This window comes from Eriocheir sinensis, chromosome 14 (assembly GCF_024679095.1).
Source record: "Eriocheir sinensis breed Jianghai 21 chromosome 14, ASM2467909v1, whole genome shotgun sequence".
NCBI lineage: Eukaryota > Metazoa > Arthropoda > Malacostraca > Decapoda > Varunidae > Eriocheir > Eriocheir sinensis.
The window spans coordinates 6,988,394-7,015,348 of NC_066522.1; the positions used below are offsets into that span (position 1 = coordinate 6,988,394).

Consider the following 26,955-nt stretch of genomic DNA (forward strand, 5'->3'; position numbering starts at 1 on the left):
CTTTGACAAGAAAGCCACGCAGGGAAATTCTGATTTTGAACTAAGTGCTACAGTCAATGGGTTAATGAATAAATATTAGCCTTCTCACCATCAGCCCTCAAGAAATTTCTGTTGCAGGTCCCTACTGAAAAAAAATTATTGGTGTATCCATGATAAAAAATGTATATAAATGATTTACCATGGAGGAGACAGATGAAGACACATTGTTGTGGTGACTGTCAGCAGGGATGAGGCCAGCAAACACACACACGGCATGGGCCTCCTCAGGGCTGACAATGGATGCGGGGCCGCTGGAGGTGAGTAGTGCCAGGGCTGCCTGCTGGGCACTCTGGCAGCGGTACTCCAGAAGACTGTCGCTGGTTAGCACGTGGGCGTCTGTAGGCATGGGTGTGGTGTGAATGGCAAGCACAGAATACATTTGGTGGGCAATATGTATACATTATTTGCTATTTTACACGATGCACAAATTCTGCAGAACATAACCATTACAGAGGGCAACCCAAGTACAATAATCACAAATGTTTGCAGACCTCATCACCCCAAATTTTTGGTATAATCAGTCCAACATCACCTTGAATGTTGTTATAAAGATTACATTTACAACAGCATCAAAGGTAATCTAAAATGTTAATGAAACCAATTCTGTTCATTTTCTAAAAACAAGGAGTGAAAGATGTCATTGATAGGCAAAACCAATCAGATAAACATTGAGATGCCATGCAAGTGTGATGACTCACCATAAGACAGGGCTGCTGGGAACCAGTCACTGTCATTGCAGGTGTGTGAGGTGTGCTGAGCCCAAGAGGCAGGCTTGGGCACGGCACCGAGCACCACCTCACTCAGTGACCCATCAGCGTTGACGCCCGGCACACGGTCCAACAGGTGGAAGCTCATGAAGGGACACAGCTGGCTCTCCTCCAACTTCAGAGTAGAGGGCATGTGGGCCTGGAAAGGGAGAGGTGTCATGTGAATGCTTAAGATGACTGATGGGACTGGTATAGAGCAGACCCACACTGTATGTGGGTTCTCCATATATGAGATTCAGTTAATAGTGGTTAAGTCCCTGTATGCCAACTTATCTACAAAGAGTAGAACTCCCTAATTATTTTCTGTCAATAGGTTTTAAAAGCCCTCACCTGGTACCACTGATTGATATCAAACACAGCCAGGTAGTGGTTGAGGGTCACACGGCCTTTTTCCAGGATTCCTCCGACCCAGCCAAACAGACACAAACTTTGTTCAAGCACTGTACCAGCTGAAATAAATTGAAGTCCTGTGAAGATGACTACACAAGATGTTAAGAGCTAATCAGCATACAAAACAAGCTACAAGTAAATAATACTAAGCTCATAAAGAAATACATGTAACCAAATTTAATCTTTATTTCGGCCATAGCAGTGGTGCCCATGATTCCTGACAACCAATGCCCTGTGTCCCTCCAGGAATGAGCACTCCACTAGTCCTGCCAACTGCTGGTGACACCTTTATGGGTGGACAATAAAAGGCTACAAACAGAAGGGGATTACCATTTTCCCTGGGATGAGGAGGAGGGAAGACTCCTTAGGGTTGCATGTGACAATGTAAGCAGATTGAATGAAGAATGAGCAGAAAGGGGAGGGAAAAAACAGGGAAGAGGGAAGAAAGAGTATTATTGATCTCTCTGTGAATATAGGCTGGAGTGGATCAGCTTGAATGGTGAAGAGATTTTGAAAGGATTTAGGGCAGCGAAAACTTTTGGTAATAAAATAATTAATAAAAGTGATAATGATAATAATAATAATAATAATAATAACATTTGTTTTTCCAAGCCAATTATTCTGAAGAGCTCATTGGCACTTAATAAAAAAAAATGAAGTATGGAGCATGGAGAAAGAGGTAAGGAAGAGAGCTGTGAAGGGCAGGCAAGCAATAGACGCAATGGAGTGTTATGAAAGGAAGAAGTGTGAGCATAGGGGATTACGAAGTGTATAGGAAATAGCATTATCCTCCCAGTTGTCATGTCCATTAGACATGGATCTGGAATATAGAACAGCAATGGTAAATAGTGCCATGGAAATGAGCTACATAAGAGGTGGTGTGTCAAGACAGGATGGAGGAAATAAAGAAGACATGTATGAGAATGTTGGTGCAGTGTCACTGCAAAAGGAGTGGTTGAATGAGTAAAACTTGGTCATCTGAGGTCTGGACATGTGATGATGAGGATGACTTTGTGAAGATTGGAGGAGAGTAGAATTAATGGAGACGGTGTCGGAATACCACTAGTAAAATTGATCAACTGAGTAGACAAGTATTGCAGTGAGAGTTGGTAGGCGAGGGATGTGCTGAGATGGAGTGTTGGAATAGGGAAAATTGGAGACACTTCTGTCATGACCCTCACCTTTAACCAAAGTTCCCATGAGGGGACAAGGTGTCAGAGATATAGCTAGATAGATAGGGTATTAGGGGTGCTTGCCCAGAGGGCCATATAATAGCTGGATATGAAATGTTTTAATAAATATGAAGCAGCTATCCATGCAAAGATAACAAAGGGCACTAATATACTCACAGTCCTCATCAGGGGCAGTGAGGGCAGCCACAGGGGGTGGAGCACCAGTGACAGCAGCAGCAGCGGCAGCAGCAGGGGGTGTGGTCAGCTGTACTGCGAGGGCTGAGAAAACACGGCTTGGCCCCAGTGGCTGCCCTTTCAGGCCGAGTCCACCCAAGACATCAAACTCATATCTGGGTGAGATGGAGGCCAGACCCTGGTACCAGAGTCCATAGCCCTCAATCCAGACCTTACTGTCATAACTCATGGCATACATGGTGCAGAGTGCTTGCTGTCCTCCTCTTGCTGTCTTGCTGCTCTCCTGGACTTCTGAAGTAAACAAACATCATCATCAGGATCAAGGAATTTATGTATGTCAGCTGTACTCATTCAAATGACTTCATGGTTGGGTTGGTACTCAGCTGACTGACTGACTGGCTTCACTGTGTCCTATGTTCCAATAAAGTTTAAGACATGAAATTAAACCTATTCTGCAAGTTGACTGTGGTTGCTGCAAGTGGTTTCTGATGGAATGAGATATATATTTCAATGGTAGTGATGAACCAGTGATGCAAGACACTTTTTATTCAACTCACAGTGGGGTCAGTTTGATGATTTAAAGCTTAGCCCAAAGTAATTCATGACATACTAAAAATTCTAGGCAGGTTTGGTAAAAGTTCTTTTACATGGTTCACAATGAAGATGGGTGCAGCTTAAGTCATGTCATCAATCTTACAAATCACGAGTGAAGTATCTTAGCATAAATTCATTTTGATCCCTTGCCTTGAGTATAATTCAGCCTCAAATCATTCATTGTCTTACATGCCTCATGCAATGATTCATTGTCTTATAATCCTAAGCAACCTATTCAATCTTGTCAACCTTCTTTGTGAATAGTATAAGAAAACTAACCTTCAGAGGTCCAGCTTCGACACAGCCACAGGTACACAAAGTTCTTGGGGTCATTTTCTGGCTCCTGGCAGGCAAAGGCGAGCACAGGGGGCATGTTCTCCTCGTAGGGACTGGCACAGCTGGGGGAAAAACATTCATGGATCAGGGGAACAAAATTTGGTAGGCTTGAAATAAGTCATCTAATATATACCTTATTTCCTATGGCCAATTTCATAGACTAAGTGGTCAGAACATATGTGGTGAGGGCCAACCCAAGGCTGGATATTTTCAACTGCTGTCAAGTGTACTAAGATTACTACCTACATACTACATACACTTACATTGGAATATACTGCACACAAAGATCTTTAACCTAATACACATAGTTGAAATTACAAGTACCTTTCATTTTTAGCATGGACTGCATTCTTAAGGAGGCTGCATAGTGAAATCTTATGTGCTGTACACAAGACTTTCTCATAATAATAAATCATACAGGCAGAGGATAGGTAACTGTGACATACAGCACAATGCAACAACTGATGGGTCAGAGCAAGCAGTGCTACAAGCTCTTCATGACCCAATCTTTGCCTTGAAGAGGTGGACTAAAAAGCACTGCAAAGAGCATGTCCAGTCAACATCACCATCACCATCAACAGAGAAGCTAAATTACAATCACAAGGGGGTGCACTCTTTCTAGCACTCAGCTAATTGAGAACCTATTTATACTGCATTCCAAGAGAGGAAAGCACTCTCTGGGCAACTTTCCACACAAACGTCTAGTAGTTGTTGCATGAAATGACCCCATGTGTACGAATTTAACTTTGGAATCCTCTGCACATATATTTTGAGATTGTTCTCTCAAGCATACCAATTTACAAAATAACATGTAAATTGGATTTTGCTTATTGTGTTCTCCCTAAATAAGATCATTTAAATTTGCATAAAATAAGATGATCTTGTACTTAAGCCATCAATAGTATGTTCACCTTTTCAGTGTGCTGACAACAGGGCTAATGCCTGCCTTAGCCAACATAAGCTGAAGCTAACTATTATAGCCCCTCCAGAGCTTAAGAAGCATTATGGGGCTGCATAGATAAAAAATAGAAGACCCAGTATTTGTCACTCCACCAAACCCCCAAGTACTGATTCATGTCTGACACTTAGGTCTAATTGGGGTGGCTGAGGTGCCCAGAGAGGGAGGCAGCATGAGTACAGCAGGGTAGAGGTGCTTGGTGGGACAGATTACACAAGAACTGCTGGCGGGTAGCTATTCATGCACTGAGACACCAGCCAGTTGACTTAGTACCATCACAATGAAAAATTTAAATGGCAAAAATCAACCTAGTTGTGGGAAGGGAATATAGTATATGGAGCCCAGTGCCAGGGGGTTAAAACTATAATGTCTACCAATATGAATGCCTAAACCTGAAAATTCTCAGAAGGGTATGAATATCCACTACATAGGGGTTTCAAGCTGCTTTTGACCATCCAATTCCTCCTTCTGTGCTCCATGCCTTACTCTACCACACTCCCTATCTATGAAATACCCAAAAAATATCTTCTCATTTTGCACGTTTTTTAGCTTAGAGAAACATCAAAACCCAAAACATAGCTGATACACCCCAACAACATACTCAATGGTGAGGGTGGAGAGGTTGATGATCTGGAAGGCGCCGAAGTTGTAGCCCACAACAAGGGAGGCCAACTGGGGGAAGAAAGCGAGGGCTGTCACAAGCACCTGGTGTGACGCCACCTCAAAGAGCACATTGTCGTCTGGTCCAATCAGCTGGAACCGTCCACCGTAGCTCATACTATCTGGAAAAGTAGAAATAACAATGAATCATAGCTTATGCCATCTAGAGGAGTGAAAATATAGGTACATATAATCAAACTCTTTTAACTCTCAAATCCCATACCATGTGACATCCGAGAAATAAATACAATCAATCAAATATCCCTAAGGTTGAAGAGCCAATAAAATAACATAGATGAAGCACTCATTATTTCTTCATTTTGTTATATTCATCTTACTTTTGTTTTTCCATACATATCTTGTAAATAAGATTCACCATCATCATCAATGGCTTTCAATTAGTGGATGAGTGTAACGAGAAAACACGGAAAAGCTGGAGGAAAAGGATGTCACCTTGAGCAATGCAAAACACATAATGAAACAACGAAAGACTGTAAAACGAATCAAACTCCTCTTTCAGAGACCATTAAAATAGGTTTGCCCAGACAATGACATTGGCCATGATTATATATGGCAGATAAAAAATACTGACACATCAGCATTATCATAACCAAGGTACAGCAAAACCTCTTTAACCGGTAGCAGCGACGGGCCAAATTTGTGGCTTCACCGTGTAGCAGCAACGGGCCAAATTTGTGCCATGATAGTTACCCCCTAAAATAGATTATACATAATCTGATCACAAATGTTTTGATACATATTATGAAATGGTGTATGTGAGGGGTGATTTTTTCTCATTTTTCTCGCTTGGAGGGACCATTTAAAAATATGATCTCCGCTGCTACCGGGTTGTCACCAAAACAGAGGCAAAGGCCTAGTTGACTTAAGAGACTGGTTTCCCATGAAAAAAATAAGTTTGCATACAAGAACAAGTTGCATTCAGAGTAATTAATAATAATGAATTAATAGAATAATTAGTGAGTAATTTTTCTAACTTTTATCTACCAGTTGCTCAAAATACTTTTTTTTTTCAATCAATATTTTTTTTCATGCTAACCTATCTGTAATACTGACTTCAAGAATGGCAACATGAAAAATATTTACTGTATCTCTATTTCCCATTTTAAAATGAAGCCAAAATGGCCTCTACCACACACACTAACTCACAAACAAGATAACAACTCACCACTGAGACACATGGTGGGGTGGCACTGCTGCAAGAGGGCAGTGACGCGTGTGTGCTCTGCGGCTGGGTCTGGCGTCGTCATGAGGAGGAGGTTTCCAGGGGATACCTCATCTGAGAGCACCTTGTGACCTGACGAGCATTAAAGATTGATGCACTGATGGATGGACTGAGTAGAGCCTCATTCACAACATCAATTTCTATTTGTATCCATGTCAGGGAAATGTCTTGAAACTACCTACTCGAAATGAAAATCAAAAAGTATAAATATTTTTCAATTTTCATATACATCAGCTTAAATCCTACAGTGATTTCTCTTTGATGAGTCTAGGACTCATTGGTTCTTTACAAGCTTAGGTACTGTAGAAGCACATTGATTATTCTGTTAATAGATGACAGGAATCCTCAATTGCATGTCTTGTGAAAGCATTTACAACTAAATTTTAACTTCCTTACAAATGTACTCACAACCAAGATCAAGTGCCAAGTCCAGGAGATGCAGGGTGCCGTGAGCTGTGCCCACCACCAGCAGGCCATGCCAGTGCCTCAACTCCGGGGCCAAGACACTGCTGTCCACTGACACCTCCCCTCCAGACACCATACATAGTTTGGTTACCTGCAGTGCCAGACCAATATCTTTTTTGTAGTGTCAAATAGAGGAAATAATTTTTCTAATGCTATTTTTGCCACTAATTTCATGAAAGTCTGGAGTGTAGATCAGAATGAATGGGTAGATTTATATCAACATTCATATTCACCTATATAAATATGCTCTCTCAACAACCTATTCATACATTACCCACACCAGTGTTCATTACCATCATCAACCATAACTAGTCCACTGCCAAACAAGGGCATTTCCCAACATCATACACACCTCTGTTTGATTTCAGTGTCCCCATCCTGTTCTGACAAAGAATCTAATTCCATCTCTCCACCTGGTTCTGTCTGCCCTGATCTCAACAATTCTCTGTTGCTAATCTGTTACTTTGAATTATATATAATTACATAGAAAATCAGACCACACAGACCCCATGGTCCAGACTAGGTGGTCTGTCCTTAAACCTAAGTGAATCTACACTAATCAGATGGCTTCAAAACGTTGCTTTTCTACTCTAGTTAATATTAAGTTCAAGGAAGTGACGGTCGAGCTTGTTTTGAAACCAGTCAATCGTGTTACATTGGACCACTGATGGTGGGAGCTTATTCCATTCTCGCACTACAACATTGGTGAAGAAAAATTTGGTGCAGTCTGAATTTACTTGTCTACATTTGAGTTTTATGCCATTGTTCCTCGTTCGCAAAGTGTCATCGATCATAAACAATTTTGTTCTGTCTACATTCATGAACCATTAAGTATTTTAAAACATTCGATCAGTTTTCCTCGGAGGCGACGTTTCTCAAGAGAGAACATGTTAAGGGTGGAAAGCCTTTCTTCGTAGGATTTGTTGCGCAAGGAAGGGATCATTTTTGTTGCTCGACACTGAACACCTTCTAATTTAGCAATGTCCTTTGCATGGTGAGGAGACCAAAACTGTACCACATATTCCAAGTGGGGTCTGACTAAACTATTGTAGAGTAGAAGTATTACATCTTTATTCTTGAATAAAAAGTTTCTTTTAATGAAGCCCAACATTCTGTTCGCTTTATTTGCTGCATCGATGCATTGATGTGAGAATTTGAGGTTTGACGCAATTTTGACCCCCCGGTCCTTAACGCATTGAACGCTTGTGAGTTTAACGCCGTGCATTTCGTAATCGAACTTCTTATTTCTTGTTCCAACTTGAAGGACCAGGCGCTTGTCTACGTTAAAGGGCATCTCCCATCTATCCGACCAAGCTGAAATTTTGTGCAAATCCTCTTGGAAGCTTTGCCTGAGTATCCATTCCCCTATGTTTACACTTACACTACTATGACCCAAACACACACATAGATATAAGAACACAGGGGGTCTATGCAAGACACACACAACCTACAGAAACTCTTCCACAAACATACACACACACACACACACAAAAAAAAAAAAAAGACATAATTTCATGATTATTTTAACTATAAAACTTGGAAAACTAGGGCATAACAAACTTGACCCAACCACAGATATAAAAAATACATATAGGTAAGTAACAGGATACAGATACACACCTTGTGCTCAAAGTGGAAGGCCCGAGTGACCCTAGAGGAGCGGAGGGAGAGAAGAGCCACAAGTCCCCTGGGTCTGCGGTCCACCCCTAGGTCCACCCCAACCACAACATGTGTCACCAGGCCCTTGCCCACCCCACACACGCTGGTCACCTGTGGAGGGACATTACAGTATTAGGAAAGAAGCTGCTGAAAGTTATGCTTAGTGCTGTTCCTGAAGGTAATGAAAGGCTGCACAGGTTTACCTCTTTAGTGTTACTTATGAGGGTAATGTAAGGATTAGCTTGTTGAGGAGATGCACTTGCAAAATATGTGTTAAGTGTTATTCTCCAGGGTTATCTAACACTGTCCTTACACTGGCAAAGACTGCATTTGTTGTATTACTCTTGAGATATGTACGACTAATTGCATCTTGCACCTATGAACAAACATATATGACAGCATCAGCAACAATCCTGAAACACACTAGGTAAGACAAAGCCTAGATGGAAAGGTTACAATTAGCAATGCACCTTCATGTGGACACCACCCACAAAAACTAAAGACTTTACAATCCATAGTACCTGAAAACATACCACATGAAAGAGCAAGTAATAAGTTTGAAATATATAGGGTATAACAAAAACCAAGTAAAATCTGAGTGGATATCCACCGTATTTCACCAATTTAAATACTTTTTAAAGGGATCTCTTGCTTGACTTGGTGGGAGTAGCATGTTGCAAGAAAACATTTAACTGAACTTTAGATTAGTCCTAATTCCATTTCCCTTACATAAAACAGCAGCAATCACACACCTGAGCACCACTGTTGTGGAGGACGACACCAAACGTCCAAGCAGCTTTACGTGTCCCTCGGTCTGGATCTAAGATTTCCACAGTTGGCCCAGAAGCACGCCACGCCAGCTGCCCTCCCCCAACAAAGCCTCCAATGACATGGTGAGCACCAATAGGACTCTCCAGGCCCTTCACAGAGTCTTCTGATCCCACACTAGCAGCAGCATCAAACACCAGGCTTGGTAGGGAAACGTGGCGGACCGCATTGGCCACCTGGACCACACTCACACCCACCATTGTCACCTGAGGGAGATATTCAGGGATAAGGTCACTTTTTTTGTTAAATGTTATTTATTTTATTTAATAAGGTTATGCTATTTATTTGATGATGTTAGTCATTTTGGAAAATTAAGAATAAAGCTAAATGCACCGTAACGATTAGAGATATGATCTTGGAATGAATGAATGACCTGACAGCTCTGACCTTCCTAAACACTGGCAACAAGACAGCCAATCAGAGGGTCATGACTTCTGAGTGACAGCCTGACTATATATATATATACGAAGCAATTTTTTTATCGTTATAATCGGTGACATCTCAAGTAATGGACGGCTTACTCTTTTGATTTTGCGGCACCCTTGTCATTAAGCCGCAAATTTTGGAAAATCAACCACTTTGGTGCGAATTGTCATAACTCCCTTATTTCTAAAATTACAGAAAAGTTTTTGGTATTAATCAACGACAAAATGAAAGGGCTATATTTTCAAATTAGCGACCGGGCTCGAAAACCGACTCGAAAGGAAAAAAAATCAAATAAATTCGCATAAAACGGCTTGGAAAAAAACTATTTTTGAGTTCCCAAACCTTGAAACCCGCTCATTTTTGAGAATTTCAAACCACTTATTTAACAAATGATTTAGCCCTGCCAACGTGCTTCTCAATATGGTCTTTAAGATTTCCCTACTCCCAGTAGTTTCGTCACTAGAGCATAAAACGTAAACCCTGTCAAGATCGATTTTGACGAACTCCAGACACTTTACCATTTTCATCTAGTGTGGCCTTGTTATTGCCTCTAGAAGGCTGTAATTTGGCATGTAGCCCCTCTTGGCAATGTAGTTTGACCAACTCGAAGGATTTTTTGATAGCTCGACTCCAAGTTCGTCGTTGAGCAGTCACAAAATAGCCTGTTTTTCGGCCCTTTTGCCACGATTTGGACACATCTTAGTTTTTTGCTAATAACTGTTTTATTTATTTAATGCTTTCCAATTTTTTTTTCTGATTATTAATTAGTATTAAAAGAGCTTTCATTTGCCACCAAGCACGCCTTCCTAGCTTTAGTAGTTTTCACTTGAGCTCGACCAGAATTCGCGACAAACATTCGCCGAATCTGACTCATTTCAAGCGCTACGACGAAAAACCTTCCTGATGCCACAAAAATTAATATATCTGCATAAAAAATCACATATGAACATTTTAATTCTGCATGTTTTTTATACATAATACATGATTGTGTTGAGCTTATGGCTGAAAACTTGTTATATTCAATAGCGACATTTGAAATTTGGCACGCGCGGCGATCCCAGATACAGCACGGGGCACTGTTTTGGCCCGGCCATAGTGAATTTCTTTACGTGCACCATTTAATTCTGCATGTTTTCATATATAATACATGATGATTATGCTGAGTTTATGGCTGAAAACTTGTTATATTCAATAGCAACATTTGAAATTTGGCGCGTGCAGCGATCTCAGATACGGCACGAGGCGGTTTTGGCCCGGCCGTAGTGAAGGGGTTAAAGCTAAATAATCATCATGATTTATAACAATATGTGCCAACCACCTGAGTGAAGTTGGTGCAAAAATGGAGTTTTACCAGTTTTGGTAAAACTTCACTTTGATGACGTTACTAATTTCAAAATGCTGACTGCTTATTTCTGGACAAAATATAATGCTGTTTATCATGGCGATAGTATTTTTCTCCGGAAATGACTAAAAGATTGACTTTTCAATGCCTTTTGTGGGCCCGCTGCCGCAGCCGCAAAATAGCTCGCAGAGAGGTTCAACTTGGGGGGGACCCATGAGAAATCAGGGGTTTTGGGTGGGGGAGCATATTTAAACTTTACGACCTGACAGCTAACGGAGGGGCTTCGCCCCCCTTTACCCCCCTTCTAACCAAGGGTGGCTGAACCCCCCCCACATACGCAACTTATTTCTGCGAGGAGGTATTTCTCGCAACACTGGCTGGACCGTTGCCACTGCCACCGCCAGAGGAGGCAACGCTTTCGTGAATATCATCCCCTATTTTCAACAATTAAAAAAATAGTCCTTGAATTGGATTTTGAAAGTGTTTCCATGATTGTTGAACGTTTGTAGAAAAGATAGTGTTGTGCTGGAAGCTTCCCCCGGCGACCATAGGCCTCTAGAAGGCTCCCGGAGAAACGAGCAAAGGGGCGGGGAGGAAGGCGAGCCGTCACGCCTGCCAGGCGCCAGGCGGAAGTGTTGCCAACTCATATATTTTGCTACATGTTCTTGTATGATCTGAAATATACTGTAATATTCTAGACTGTACTGTTCTGGATATATATAGGAGAAGAGGGCGAGAGAGAGTCAGTCCCAGTCATAGTAAGCTAGTGGTAAGTGAAGAGTCAGAGTGAAGTGTACTACTAAAGAAGAATATTAAACTACAGAAACTGTGCAAAGTGTTTACATATCTCCCTCCCACGGAGTCTCCTGACGGCGACACGGAACCCAAGTAACACGTCCGGCATAACAATAGTATATGAAGAGCTAGTGATGTTTCATGAGGTAGGTAATGAAATACTGGCACACAGCTAAAACGAATCTTAACCCCGGTTTTTATTCTAAGGTTGATGCAGACAGGGAATATGGGAGCATGGGGTAGTTTTGAATCAAGGGTCCATGCTCACTAGAATTTTTGGTAGGCATGGTACAGCTACTTTTTAAATCTATGGTAGGATCCATGCCCATTGAGAATTTTGGTGAGCATGGTGTAGGTTTGAATTGAAGGGTCCATGCCCACTGAAATCCTTAGTGGGCATGGCATACTTCTATGATCTTGGGTCCATACCCACTGAGAACTTAGGTGAGCATGATTTGCTTTTGAGTTGAAGGTCCAACCAAGCTCACTGAAAACCTTGGTAGGCATGGCGTATTTTAAATCTAGGGTCCATGCTCTGGTGAGGCCCACTGAGAATATTGGTGGGCATGGTGTGGTTTTGAATCAAGAGTCAATGCCCACTAAGAACTTTAGCGGGCATGGTATACTTGTTTAACCTAAGATCCATGAGAACTTTAAGTGAGCATGGTTGAGGTTTGAATCCAGGGCCCATCACGCACACCCTTTAACATGACTGAACTATCAACACGCGGGCGGTCACCTCAGCCTGGCGTGAAGAATATGTACTCACGTGGGGCTATACGCCTTCCCCGGGGGTCAGAGTCATGGAGGGTGCGTGGAAAAGCGAAATATTTGAGAGTGGACACCCACCTCACGCGTGACAACAACCCGCCATGACGTCACCGGCACCGCCAGCCAATCAGCGACGAGCTCTGGGCGGCCATATTGCTCTAGCCTATGTCCGTAATAGTTGCATTGACTTGGACTTGGACTTGAGCTGGGTCGTTAGGTCATTTTCGTTGAGTGAGTAAGTGGTTTTGGTCCTGGATCTTTCATATTTCAGTATTATACGGTTTCTTTGGGCTTTTATAGTTACGCACAAAAGAAAAGAAGAAAAGAATAAAATACACACTCCCTTTATCACATTTTTCTTCATCTTATTTTTATGCTTTTTCCATATTCAGGCTCTATCTGATCTTTATCTTGATATAATAATTGTTTCACACTTTCCCTCATCACATTTGTTTCATTCATTCCCGCACATCAATTGTGGATTTTTTAAATTAATTAATCGTTCCCAACCTTTTTTGTCCCGTTCCCCTTTTCCAGTCATTTTTTCCTCTGTGGACCACTACAACGAAATGGGTTAAGCCAGCAAAATTAATAGAAGATTTTTTTTTGTGCAGGCTTCAGTAGTATGATTTTTTTTCGAACTGCATATGTCCTAACTCCAGTAAGTTTAAATATAATTAGAATCTCTATGGACCATTTAAAAATCTTCCATGGACTCCTTTGGTTCCATGGACCCCTGGTTGGGAACCACTGATCTAGAAGATATTTTCCTTATTATCATTGTGGTCGAAACATATATCGGAGGAACATGTTCTGTTTTATTTGTATATTTATCAGTCAACGCCTTCGAACACAACGAAAAAAACAGTTCGAATAATTTGGCGCGAAAGTGACGTCATATTGATTTGCAAGGAGACGGGAGATCCCACGTCGACCTCTCCTCCTCGTTTCTTAGCCGCCGTGTAATTTTGGCCGGGTGTTCGTGAGTGCCTGGAGGCTGCGGCGATGGGCGAGCACGCGGGGCACCGGCTGTAGGGGGCGAGGGGTGCCCAAGACCACTGCCAAGGGTTTGTTTACATGCAAGATGGCGTAGAGGGTGAGTACTCAAATTTGGCTCTATATCTCTCATTTCCTGCTTAATGACTCCACCGCTGACTCCCTTATACGAGTTTATGTCATATCGGTGGCGTGTCAAACCGTGGGCAGGACGAGTGGGTTGGTGGTAGCTGTGGTCGATAATCTATATATGACTAATCACGTATAAACCAAAAAAATAAAAAAAATAAAGGGGTTGTAACGTATATATGTCTCATAATATGGTTTTTCAATAATTCAGAGGCCCGTGTTGGGTCGTGGCGGAATACAGTGCATGGACTGGCTTTGTTTAGGTAAATTTATTTTACATGCGTGTTTTGTTGGTGCGGTTGCCATGTTCGCGTTGGAAGGTTCAATATATATCGTTTATTACCTCGTCTGTGCATATCAGTTCGGGAATCTAGGGCGTAATCCAACAACGCGGTGATTTTTCCAACACATGAAAAATATTTGTTGACCGCGGTTTGTTCCATGAGTTGAAAATAAATGCGTCATAATAGACAAAGACATCGCCCTGGGAATGCAGTTGGAGGGGGTCTTGGTGAGGGAAAGACATGCAACGCAATACTCCTTTATTTAGGCGTAGTTACTGTTTACTAGCCCTTCGTGCCCAGCGAGACACCTAACACGCAGTGCCCACCGCCCAGGGCAGGCCAGGATGTGAAGGCTGAGCTGAAAAAGAGGAGCAGGGGACCGTGAGAGAGCGTGAAAAGAGAGGTGATCGAGGCAGCAAGAGTTGGCTTGGATCAGCTGATGGGGACGTGAGGTGGTGAAGGCCTGGGCCAACGAATGATACTGTGGATATTGCCTCTTCCTGGGTTACTGTGACGCACCACCATGCCCCAGAACTTCCAGACAACCTACCAGCCCTTCACGGGGGGGCTGGAGGAGGGAGGGTGTGTCAGTGGGGGTGGGGTCAGCACAAGCAATAGTGGTGTGGAGGGCAGTGGTGGCCCCTTCATGGAGGAGGAGAGGGATGTGGACCTCTCCCCCGACACGCACACCAGTATGGTTTTCCACGTTGTGCCCAAGTCCAGTAAGTCCAGATGGAACCACATAGAAGACCTGGACTCCTTCTTCACGCGTGTTTACCAGTACCACCAAAACCACGGCCTCCTGTGCATGATGCTGCAACAGTTATTTGAGTTACTGCAGTTCATCTTCATCATCGTCTTCACTACGTTCCTCTTCACCTGCGTGGACTACGACATCCTCTTCAGGAACACCTTCCCCAAGAACTTCAACGTATCCCAGACAGACAAGATCACACTCCCCGACACCATCCGGTCCCACGATCAGTGCATGCAGCACTACACGTGGAAGTTAGTGCTGGCCATAATCGCTGCGTCGCTCTTCTGGGTGATGCGCCTCTGCCATGCCAGCTACATGTTCTTCCAGTTCTGGGAGATCAAGCAGTTCTTCAACAACGCCCTTGGCATCCAAGACCCAGAGCTCGGCAACATTACCTGGGAGGAGGTGGAGCAGCGGGTCATGGAGGTGCAGGTGCGTTGATCATTTGACCTCTTTCATAGCGTGTGTGTGTGTTTGCATGGCCATTAGATTGCATCATATGTAGTACCATATATAAATAGCCAAAAATTCTGAAAATAGTGCCAATGCCAAAAAAGGACAAGAGATCTTCTAAGCTCACATTAACCTCCTCTGATTTTTGAAAAAGTATTATTCCTTTCTCTTGTCACTCGCAGCCTCATCCCACCTCACAACAAAGAAACATCCCTTAATGAAAAAGAGTGGGAGCTATCACTGAAAATTCCATTATATATATTTTTCTTATGTATCATATTCATGTTAAGCCATGCTACACAACCTTGCACATCCATATTCATTATTCATGTTTTATTATTATTGTTAGTATTATTACGTTTGAGCGCAGTCTTAAAATTTCATATAATTTGTGGCCAAGGTTAAAAACAGTTAAAAACAAACCTCTCTACATTATAAACCCTCAAAACTGCTTTCACTTCAGTCCATCAGTCACTTACTTGTTGACATGCTCCATTTCCATATCACAAATATTCAGCATTCCACCAGATCTAGCCACCTTTCAAGCCATCTGTAGACTTGAAAATTTGAATTCTATATATTTGTGATGAGTCATAGCCCTTGTTTGTGACTGACCTTGCAGTGGAAGGGGTGGGTGGGTGTGCTGTGACCCTTTGAGCCACTTATTCCCCCTCCCTCCACATCTGTAACCAAAACCTGAGTTTAAAGAGCATAGCAGTATCTCTTTTATTTATAAATATGGGCCAAAGTAATTGGACTACGGCTTATCAGTCCAAGAAATAGAATTAAGTATTATTTGAAGTCCAATGAAAAAGACAACTATACACCACAACACAAAGAGCATAAATCTTTGTTATAGCTAAGTTAATTTACCTCTAAATATGACCTAATTTTGCCCTTAAAAAATAAACCATGTGAAGGGGAAAAATAAAGTCTAAATAAATTATAACACAAGATAACATTCTGCAGAGTCCAGACTTGACCATTATTGTGTTCATACATGTCTGGTCAGAGTTAATTGGGCTGAAGGATCATATCTGAATGTTAGAGTTACAAAGTAGACCACTGCATATATAATTGAGTAGATAATCAAATTAAAATCTCATCACCCACTAAGTTTGGCATGGTGTGTGCAGGGAAGTCTGAATAGACCTGGTCTCATGAGTATACCCTACTGTATTGATTTGGTGACTCTTAATTGAAGAAAAGAATGGAGAAGCTGCAACACACGATATATGTGTATAAAGAGAGAGAGAGAGAGAGTTGATGTTATGGTATCCACAAGTATTGCCACTACAGAGAGAGAGAGAGAGAAATGTCTATCAGAATCTGTTTCTCTCTGATTGAATAATAATCATCATGGCAAGAAAGGTAACTGTTCAGAATGTTGACACACTTTTCATTTACTTATTAAGTCATGCAACACATGGCTTTAGTTGTCTCTCCTATTACTGTGTTAGGATCTGCTATCATATCTCATTTCATTATCATCATCAGCCTGCATCATTCCACTGCAGGACATAGATGTTGTTTCATTTATATTTTCTTTTATATTATGATTTTTTATTTATTCATTGTATTATATACTTTTATTTTATGATTAATTTTATTTTATTCATTTTCTATTTATTAATTTTGTTTATTTTATTTATATACTTTTTTTTTTTTTGGGAGGGGGGGGTTCTGGTTAAACCTCACATGATGAGCACTGATGTTTCATGCTCAATTTTACTTTTACTAAAATATTAATATGATTGGTTTAGCTACATGCTTTAACTGCTTTAGCATGAATGAAGAGTTAAAATATATCCACAATTGTTGGCTAAAACCTGACGCACAATACAATACTTTCATTTTGACTGATTAGCTATGATGCCACATTATAAACTGACTTTTATAGTATTAATCCAGTCACATGATGCTACTCATGCATGGCTCTCACTATTAAAAATTGTTTGTATATTATTTTATCATATTCATGGTTTGTCCTGCCAGTAGACTTCAGTTGGGGGCAGTCACTAACTCTTGTCATTGGTTCTCATAGCTTGGACTTTGCCTTGGTTACAGCCCTCTTTTGTCTGACTTTTTCTGTGGTTCATGAGTTTTTATATTCATATTTCCATGGCTATAAATCAATGCTACTGAAATGCATGACAAGAACTGTAAAGAAAAGCCATAGTCAAGATGAGACTTTCTCTTATTGACAGTGTTAAGACTAAAGCAAAAGTTAACACCTGCCTGTTAACACTTCTAAGTATTGTTTTTGCCCCTCCCTTTTTTATTCCTTCTTACTTTACTGTCACTGTCTTATTTTTTATATTTATGTCTGCTCTTCGAGTTGACCATTTAAGTCTATATATTTTTATTCCTTTGATGCCCTTCCATGGATCTCAATAATAGTAATAATGGCTTGTTATATATCGAACTACAGGTGTGTTTAAAGTGTAGTTTGTTTTCATTGTTGTAAGTGGAAAAATATTTAGTGAAGAGCTTCCATAGTACCGTACTTTTTCAGTCTTGTAAATTGCTGCATCATTCAACACAGAGTGGTAGGGTATGTATGAATGTGGATGCAAGGGATGAAAGTTTGAGTGGTATTGTAAGTAGAAACTTAAGCTACTCATGCTGAGTATATAACCAGCATTTTGCTCATTCATCACTTCTGTAGTCTGGGCTGAAAGGGCCATTACTGATTAAGCTATGACTATACATGATTAGATAACTCTTGTAGCATTGAAAACACTCTTTAGGTAGTGCCAATGAAAGGTATTTTTAATATAGAATTTTTATTTATTGATTGATTCATTCATTCATTGTTATTAGTGTCATAATATTATATTTAGGTTTGTTTTAATGTTATGCAGTTTCATAGTTTTTTTCTGATTCTATAAAATGAAAGGTTCTCAGTATATTTATAGATGGGGCAAAGAAAGCTTTTAACGGAATGAATAGTGGCATAGCAGGAAAAGATGAGCTAACTCTAGTCTAGACCTAATCAGGTGAGTTAAAAACACTAGCTCAAATATATACAAAATGCTTGGAGAGTCAAGAGTCCCCAGAGCCTTGAAAATTGTCACCTTTTATTCACAGAAAAAGGCAATATAGGTAAAAGACTTTGAGAACTTTAGGCTAATCAGTCTCCTCCCTGTAACCTACATAGTTTTCACCAAGATCATAATGCGTAGAATAAGTGCAACACTAAACTAACCAGCCAAGAGAAAAGGATAGATTTCATAGTAGATACTCAACAACTTACTACATCCACATCAGCAACCAAATTCTTGAAAAATCAGCCAAGTATATACAGTAAACCACTATGTGTGGGTTTTATTGATTATGAGAAACCATTTGACTGTTAGAATTTGAAGTCATGGAGGAATTCAGGAGGCAAGGTATAAGTGAAAAATAAAGATGTTGGAAAATAGAGAGAGGCAGCATGGTAACCACTAAACTCAAGCAAAGCAAGCAAGCAGAGCAAAAGAACTATTTGTGAAAGGTATCATGTAAAGTGTCATAATATCCAAAATTATCCACAGCTTGCTTCGAAGTGCATATTCAAGAAATTAGAGTGAGATAAGTTTTAATAGACAGTGAATCTCAGTCACAGGTGATTTAGGTACTCTTGATAACTGAGCCTGGGAAAAGTTACCACGAGTGATTGATAAACTTCACAGACTCTGGAAGTAAGTCTAAAGATAAATATGAAGAAAACTAATGTAATCCATTCCTATCATCATTGTAGTATTCTGCCGTTATGCAGTGTGCTTTAATTGGCCTGTTGGCAGAAGGGCATTTTGGTGCCTATTACCACCAGACTTCTAATTTTCTTTTAGACTTCAAAGGGGCTGAGAGGTAACTTAGCTATTTTTCAATGCCAATTTGCAAAGAGAATTCGACATTGTCATAGCAATGTAATATGATTTTGAAGACATGTCCATATAATATGATTATTATATACCTGAGCATAATGGAGATATTTTTATCATCTTTTAGAATAAAAATCATCTGTACATAAATGATTATTCTTCAAGTAAATGTGAATAGTATAGAACCTGCAGTATTATTGTCAACTCAGACTTGAGAAATAATAAACTACAGGTCCTTTGCTTCACTGTTCATCCCATAATGAACACCACTGAGTGCTGGGGATTGAACCTGGGCCTTCTGAGTAGAAGTCTGGGCAACATATTGACCGTGCCACCAATGAGCTAAAAGGTCACCGCGCCACAGGCCACTTCTGCGGCCCATACCTGTCGCTCCAGCCTCGCACTGTGGAGTGGCGGTGGTGCAGTCGGTATGCTGCCCAGACTTCTACTCAGAAGGTCCAGGTTCAATCCCAGGCACTCAGTGGTGTTCATTACGGGATTTTTTCACTCTGTTATTGCAGTTTCTCTAATACACTGTACATGCTTGGAGAATAATCATTTACGTTATGAGGGTTTTATTTTATAACATGATAAAAATTATGTTAATATCATCTTACATTGCTCTGGCAATCAATCTCAAATTCTCTTTGCAAATTGGCATTGAAAAATAGTTTAGTCACCCCTTTGGCCAAGGAAGTTAGGAGAAAATTAAGATTCTAGTGATAATAGGCATCAAAATCCCCTGCTGCAAACGGGCCAATTCTCATCATCATTACAGTATTCACTCACCAAAACTGTAGTGAGCCTCCCTTCCCGTTATAATACATTCAATACAGGAAAACTACCCTTCCAGTTTCTCTTAGTTTAAGCACTCCACCTACAATCTCTCCACAGAAATAAGCTCATGAAACCTTCACCCCCACTTAATCTTGCATCAATTAAAAAAAAAAGTGAACTGCCACAATCAGTGAAGCTTAATAAACTGCTAATCTGCTTTGGCTACATTAATATTGTGTGTAAAGATCAACTATAGACCTAATCAGGTGATTTAGATGATTTAAACTAACTCAGATACGTATACACAAAATTCCTGTAGTCACAGAGCCCCTAGAGCCTGGAAAAATACCACATTCATTCACAAAAAAAAAGATGGATTACTTAACAAATTAGCTGCAATAGATAACTTACTCGGCAGCAATAGGCTACTATCCCAAGGCTCAATAACTGACTGATTGAATGTGGTCAGATTTGCTTTTAAAACACAGATAACTTAACTTGAATAATAAATACTACTGTTGATTTTCCTAATAACAAAAAAAATAATTTGCTGACATTATTTATGCAAGAATTATGTCAGCCACAATACTCATCATGATAGGTAGCACCCACCCACTCAACACATGTCTCCAAAAAATACAGTGCCTTCTGTCATCATACTATTCACTCACCACTGCCATATTTCTTGTCAAAGGGCAGTCAGCCTCAATCTCCTCCTGTCCTTTTCCCAGGTTGAGGAGCGCATGTGCATCCACAAGGAGGTGCTGACCGAGCTTGACATCTACCACCGCATCCTCCGCTTCACCAACTACTTCATCGCCATGGTCAACAAGAACATCATCCCCCTCAAGCTGGAGCTGCCCTTGGTGGGGAGCAGCGTCTTCCTCACCAAGGGCCTGCGCATGAACGTTGAGATGCTCCTCTTCTGGGGTCCATGGGCACCCTTCAGAAACAACTGGCACCTCCATGATGAGTACAAGCGGCCGGAAAAAAGGCATGAATTGGCTGAGCGTCTCAACCAGCAGTTTTTGTATGTTGGGATAGCCAACTTGGTGCTGTTCCCCCTTGTGCTGCTGTTCCAGATAATGTATTCCTTCTTCTACTACGCCGAGATGATCAAGCGGGAGCCAGGCAGCCTAGGGAGCCGCCGCTGGTCGCACTACGGGGAGGTTTACTTGCGTCACTTCAATGAGCTGGACCATGAGATGAGTGCACGGCTGAATCGTGGATACCGCGCCGCCTCACAGTACATGAACATTTTCTCATCCCCCGTGATGGCCGTGGTGGCGCGGCACGTGGCCTTCATCTGTGGCGCCGTGTTTGCCGTGCTCGCCGCGCTCACTGTGTTCGACGAGGATGTTCTGCAAGTGGAACACGTCCTGACCATAATGACCATCCTCGGGGCAGTGCTGGCCGGCTGCCGGGTCTTCATACCGGACGAAAACCTGGTGTTCTGTCCCGAGATGCTGATGCGAAGGGTATTGGCGGAAGTGCATTACCTCCCTGACCACTGGCGGGAGAAGGCACACACCTCCCGCGTCCGCAAGGAGTTCTCGCAGCTGTTCCAGTACCGCGTTGTGCACATGGTAGAGGAACTCATCTCCCCCATTGTCACCCCAATCATCCTAATCTTTCGCCTCCGCTTCAAGGCTCTCGATATAGTGGACTTTTACCGCAACTTCACAGTGGAGGTAGTGGGGGTGGGGGACGTGTGTTCCTTCGCCCAGATGGACATCCGGCGACACGGTAGCCCCACCTGGCAGCCGGACCTACTCCTGGATGACATGATGAGTCAACCTGGAGGCTCCCAGAAGCCAGAGATGGCGACGGATGGTGGCAAGACAGAACTATCTCTCCTACATTTCACCATGACCAACCCCAAGTGGAAGCCTCCCCAGGAGTCCACGGCCTTCATCAACGCCCTCCGCACACAGGCACAGCGGGATATGAATGCGCTACCCACCCTACAGGAGGAAAACGCTCTATTTTCCTCTCTCAATTCCCTGTCGGGCGGGGCCGGCCTTGGTATGACCACCACGAGCATACTGCAGCAGCCACCGTGGGTTGGAGGACAGCTGCAACAGTCCCTCTGGTCTCCCAGGGGCCTCCGAGGTAGAATGTCTCAAGTGGAGGGCTCCCGCCATGGCCCCACTGCTGGAGGCATCCTCTCCTCCCTCCAGCAGTCTAACCTGGGCAGTAGCATGACGTCTGGTCCGGCAGGGGACCCAGTAATGGCCCCCAGCACCCTCGGCCCATCGAGCATGATGGGTCGCAGCCTGGCGCCTCCCTCAACCCTGCCTCAGGACCTCACCACGGTGGACATGAGCCTCAGCACCCTGTACCTGCATGAGCTGCACCAGCGGCACCGCCACCGCCACAGCTACTCCGACGCGCCGCATCAACCTAACTCTGGGCCGCAGGGTCCGCCTGGTGGGGTGTTCACTCCGCACCCCTCCCACCCTCAGGAGCCGCCGGTTGTGTCCTTTCAGCGGGCGCAGGAAAAGACTCCCCTTCTTGGCGAGCCGTGAGGAGTAGGACTGTGTCAGCCTCAGTGTTGCCACTTGACATACTTAACAGTAAGGGTCGAACGAGGTGGTGCCGCCAGCCGCTGGTGGGCTCGGTGTGGCGGCGTGCTGCCCCTGTTGTGTTTGCTGTGCTGTGCCGTGCTGTGCCCGCTCACTAGCCCCGCGCAACCTAACGTGCTAGTCCACCACTGTTTGATTCATTACGACATAATTATGTTTGTAGGTGTAGTTTGAACCTTACCCCGTGACAGCTCCTTGTAACCGACAAAGTACGGCAATGAGAATTAAGAATTTTATTGTGTATAAAGTGTATCATAATTAAGAATTTTGTATTTTCTTAAAAAGTTTATTGGATCGTGATTTCTGTGCATCGACGAGTGAATGAACCGCGCATTCACTGCCCCTTCCCATGCAGTGCTTTACGCAATAAAGCAACTTTCCTTTGTACATAGTTTGAATAAATAAGTTGTAACTAAACTACGTTTCTGATTTCTCTGCTTGACAGGAAATTTTTTTACTAATATAGCAGCTAGTGTAGTGGTAACGACGCACACCAGCATGGGTAGCTATATAGGAATTGTAAACATTCCATTACACAGGGGAAATGTTAGGTATTGTGGCATGACGCGGTACAGTTAGTAAGGCAGTCAGGCAGGCAGTCGTAATGCCACACTGCAAGACACGTAACCTGTAAAGGGGATGGTAGAGTAATGGCAGGGAGTGATTGGGGGGAGGGGGGGAGTCGCGTGCTCACCGTCTGTCCAGCACAGCCACGAACCCACGCCACGCACTGCCCTTCAGCGCGCTTACTGGCAGGACAGGCGGGAAGGGAAGGGCGTTAGTAAAAATAGCACCTGCTGACACGTCGTTTACAATGCTGTCTGACATAGCAAACAGCGAAGAAGTAATATCACCCATAGAGTTTTGCTTACATAATTTTCTTGGTGGTTGGGTGAGTTAGCTAACAAACCTTATTCTTGGACACTCGGGGCAGGGCAGAGGTAGAGCTTTGTGTTGTGCTTGGCAACAGTCGAGGTGATGACGTCACTTTCTAGGTGGTGGTCGGTTGGGGGCGGGGGGGGCACGCGAGTGGGGTGGGAGCAGCGGGGGGCACTACATTATTATTTATATTTCTCTCTCTCTCTCTCTCTCTCTCTCTCTCTCTCTCTCTCTCTCTCTCTCTCTCTCTCTCAGCGTCGTGGTGAGGGTTGTATTATCCTTTGTTGTATTTATTTATCAGTTAACTTTTTTTTCTGTTATCGTTATCGGCTTATATCATATTCTAAATTATTCCTTTGTGCGTGTGTGTGTGTGTGTGTGTGTGTGAGAGAGTGTGTACCCCAACCAACCTGTCATTATTAATCGATACGGAACAGTTTCATATTTCCCCTCTCTCTCTCTCTCTCTCTCTCTCTCTCTCTCTCTCTCTCTCTCTCTCTCTCTCTCTCTCATAATCAGCACTCTAGAAACCCTCCCATCTATTTCTCTTCTTATCTCTCTCCTCCCACCCAACATCTTAAGCCCTTTCCCTTCCTCCTCCTCCTCCTTTATGATAATGCTGTGGTGAATTTACTCCCGCGATCAAGACTGCGGAGTGGATTGGAATTTTTTTTTTCTCAAGGTTTCCTACGATCTTTATACTTTATTATACGTTGGTAGTGGGGAGATGGGAAGAGGGTTTAGTCATTTATTATTATTATCATTATTACAAGTTCGTTCTTACTAATGTTAGGGATATATAACTATTACTACGTTTCATCCCCCTCATTTTTTTCTTAATTATTAATATTATTTTACTACAACTGCCACTGCTACTGTTACCACCCCTACTTCTACTGTCATTAATATACCACTACAACTATTACTTCCCCTTAGATTTGTGCTGCTCCTATAACTACTACTGCTACTATCATTATTATTATTATTATTATTATTATTATTATTATTATTATTATTATTATTTGCAGTAGCAGTAGTATGTTCGGTGTTATCAGTCCAGCGACGCTTATTCATGTGTTCCGGTAAAAAAAAATATTCCGGCAATGACACAAATTATCATTGCCACACGCTGCTCGGCCACTAATTCACGGACACTGCGGGTGATTGCTGCTTAAAACTCCCTTCAATTTTACGGGGAGCTTAAAGGCCTGTCAGGGGTTTAATTATTCCCCTGCATATTGTGGGTTCATTTCGTTACGGCTGAATGTGAAATACTTGTTCATGATACCTCAGTGTTAGCAATGCCCTGGCCACAGCGTTAAAGAGTTTGCTCGGTATTCAGGGGCTTCGTGGTGCAGTGGTTAGCACACTCGGCTCACAACCAAGACAGCCCGGGTTCGATTCCCGGGCGGAGTGGAAACATATGGGCGGCTTTTCCGATACCCTACGCCCCTGTCCACCCAGCAGTGAATGGGTACCAGGTATTAATCGGGGGTTGTGTCCCGTCTCCTGGGATCTGTTCCCTTCTCCTATAATTAATTCCCCTTCGGTCTCTCTCCGGCATATGACCACAGACGTTGCGCCGACTAAACGAAACTTTCCTTTGGTCGGTATTCTCTCTGATGTTAATTATTTCCAAAGGCCAAAAAGGAGATTAATGGAGTTTATGATATAGACTATAGAAGAATGGTCAAACTTCCACAAGTGTTGTTAAACTACCCCAGCAGGAAGAGTCCAAATCTCCTACGAAAGCCTTATCAAATATGAGCGCTGGGGCACCGAAATGTTTAAGAATGACTCTCTAACTGTGGCCTTGACCTTGCCACACATGCATGCACAGCACCGACGAAGAGATAAAAAATGATTGTCACTACATTAGGTTAAGGTGCCCTCTTTTTAGCCGTCTCCTCATTTAAATCAATAGCCTTTCTTCCTTTACTGCTGATATATACCCTTTCTAACCCTTGTTTTCTTCATCGTTAGCCTCTCCCTAATCATTATTTTATCTATCTTATCAGTAACTTATTTTCAACTTTTTATAGCTTTTTTTTTATTTTCAACAATCTCGTTTATTTTTGTCAGTAACCTCATTCTGCAATACATTTTCCTTCGGTAACGTCTTATTATATATAGGGCCTTTTCTTTTATATCGTTTCAGTAATATCAAATTAACCTTTTTTGTCAGTAAGCTCCCCGTTTTTTCTACTGATGACCACTTCTTAACCATTCCTCACCATCATCTTAGTTATTTGTCTTTTTATATCAGTAAACGTTCCAAACAACGTATATTTATATCAGTAACCTTCTCTAACCGTTCCGTATAATATTGATAATAACCTTCCCCAACTTTTTTATGCTATTAATCTAAACTAATTGATAAAGACATTCATAACGCTAACAGGACGAACACTTTTTTCCTTTATTTTTCGTATTTCACCGTTGTTCTGGGATAGCATTTATGGGGAAACATGCAAATCATTTAACTCGTGTGTGTGTGTGTGTGTGTGTGTGTGTGTGTGTGTGTGTGTTGTGCTGCTATGTTTTGTGTTTTAGGTGTCATGAATAATAATGCAACCGGGAACAATACAAAACTAAGAGAGAGAGAGAGAGAGAGAGAGAGAGAGAGAGAGAGAGAGAGAGAGAGAGAGATAAAAGCTGCAGTAAATACACAAATAACACCTCATACCACAATGAAAGCCGTCTCCCCTTTAATCTGGAATAAACGCAACCATTCAACCAGAGAGAGAGGGAGAGAGAGAGCAACAACAATGACCAAGAGAAAAGGTAGTGTTGGGTGCTAGGCAGAAAGAGTAAGAGGGAGGGAGAGGGAGAGGAAGGAGAGTGGAGGGTTAAACAGCAGCAGCAGCAGTATGGCGGTCGATGCCTTCACCTGCACACACACACACACACACACACACACACACACAGTTTGAAGTCTTCCCTATTCACGAAGGGAAAGAGGAAGGAAGGAAGAAAGGGCGTTGCCTCTCCCTCCCCAGCGCAGGGCTGTACCTTAAACGGCCTTGAGAGAGAGAGAGAGAGAGAGAGAGAGAGAGAGAGAGAGAGAGAGAGAGAGAGAGAGAGAGAGAGAGAGAGAGAGAGAGAGAGAGAGAGGCTGACTACATGACCTCACACAAAAATAATGATTGTCAGAGAGAGAGAGAGAGAGAGAGAGAGAGAGAGAGAGAGAGGCAGAGGCAGGCTGACTACATGACCTCACACAAAAATAATGATTGTCAGAGAGAGAGAGAGAGAGAGAGAGAGAGAGATGGGTCGAGGACTTCGCCTTTAAAATCGTGAAGGAAGAAGGCAAGCAAGCAGCCGATGGACTGGACCGCCCGGCAAGAAAGGGAGGAAGGAAGGAAGGAGGCGAAGGGCGTGGAGGAATCCCATCACCGACACGGAGACGAAAGGGGAACCTATGAAATACACACCAAGGGTATGCAGTTAGTAAAAAAAAAAATAAATAAATAAAAATCTCTCTCTCTCTCTCTCTCTCTCTCTCTCTCTCTCTCTCTCTCTCTCTCTCTCTCTCTGTAATACGTAGAAAGTGTACATCATATTCACTTCATTAGTATGGATTGGAAAA

At 42.4% G+C, this 26,955-nt stretch overlaps 3 protein-coding genes across 63 annotated transcripts in view; 2 read left to right on the top strand and 1 right to left on the bottom strand.

Moving 5' to 3' along the window:
- Positions 1-12,781, bottom strand: part of LOC126998375 (protein ELYS-like) — a 58,444-nt gene extending 45,663 nt beyond the window's left edge. For all 50 annotated transcript variants that reach the window (XM_050859916.1, XM_050859963.1, XM_050859967.1 and 47 more), the window contains exons 1-11: positions 12,639-12,781; positions 9,231-9,512; positions 8,440-8,589; positions 6,763-6,910; positions 6,298-6,426; positions 5,053-5,233; positions 3,437-3,555; positions 2,546-2,854; positions 1,137-1,255; positions 738-945; positions 179-375 (exon numbers count right to left, since the gene is read on the bottom strand). In XM_050859916.1, the coding sequence (XP_050715873.1) occupies positions 179-375; positions 738-945; positions 1,137-1,255; positions 2,546-2,854; positions 3,437-3,555; positions 5,053-5,233; positions 6,298-6,426; positions 6,763-6,910; positions 8,440-8,589; positions 9,231-9,506 (1,836 nt within the window). In that variant the 5' untranslated portion in view covers positions 9,507-9,512; positions 12,639-12,781. The remainder of the gene's footprint in view (positions 1-178; positions 376-737; positions 946-1,136; positions 1,256-2,545; positions 2,855-3,436; positions 3,556-5,052; positions 5,234-6,297; positions 6,427-6,762; positions 6,911-8,439; positions 8,590-9,230; positions 9,513-12,638) is intronic.
- A 738-nt stretch (positions 12,782-13,519) lies between these two features.
- The window catches only part of LOC126998377 (gamma-tubulin complex component 6-like), a 73,073-nt gene continuing 59,637 nt past the window's right edge, over positions 13,520-26,955 (top strand). For 4 of the 12 annotated variants that reach the window (XM_050859974.1, XM_050859983.1, XM_050859971.1 and 1 more), the window contains exon 1: positions 13,524-13,736. The gene's annotated coding sequence lies outside the window, so the exon portion shown is untranslated. Of the gene's footprint in view, positions 13,737-26,955 lie in introns of all 12 variants that reach the window. The other 8 variants (XM_050859979.1, XM_050859977.1, XM_050859978.1 and 5 more) reach the window with 4 other exon arrangements.
- LOC126998379 (autophagy-related protein 9A-like) lies at positions 14,227-22,904 on the top strand. The gene is made up of 2 exons (XM_050859984.1): positions 14,227-15,238; positions 20,634-22,904. The coding sequence occupies exons 1-2, from the start codon at positions 14,573-14,575 to the stop codon at positions 22,428-22,430; spliced, it is 2,463 nt and encodes an 820-aa protein (XP_050715941.1). The 5' UTR covers positions 14,227-14,572; the 3' UTR covers positions 22,431-22,904.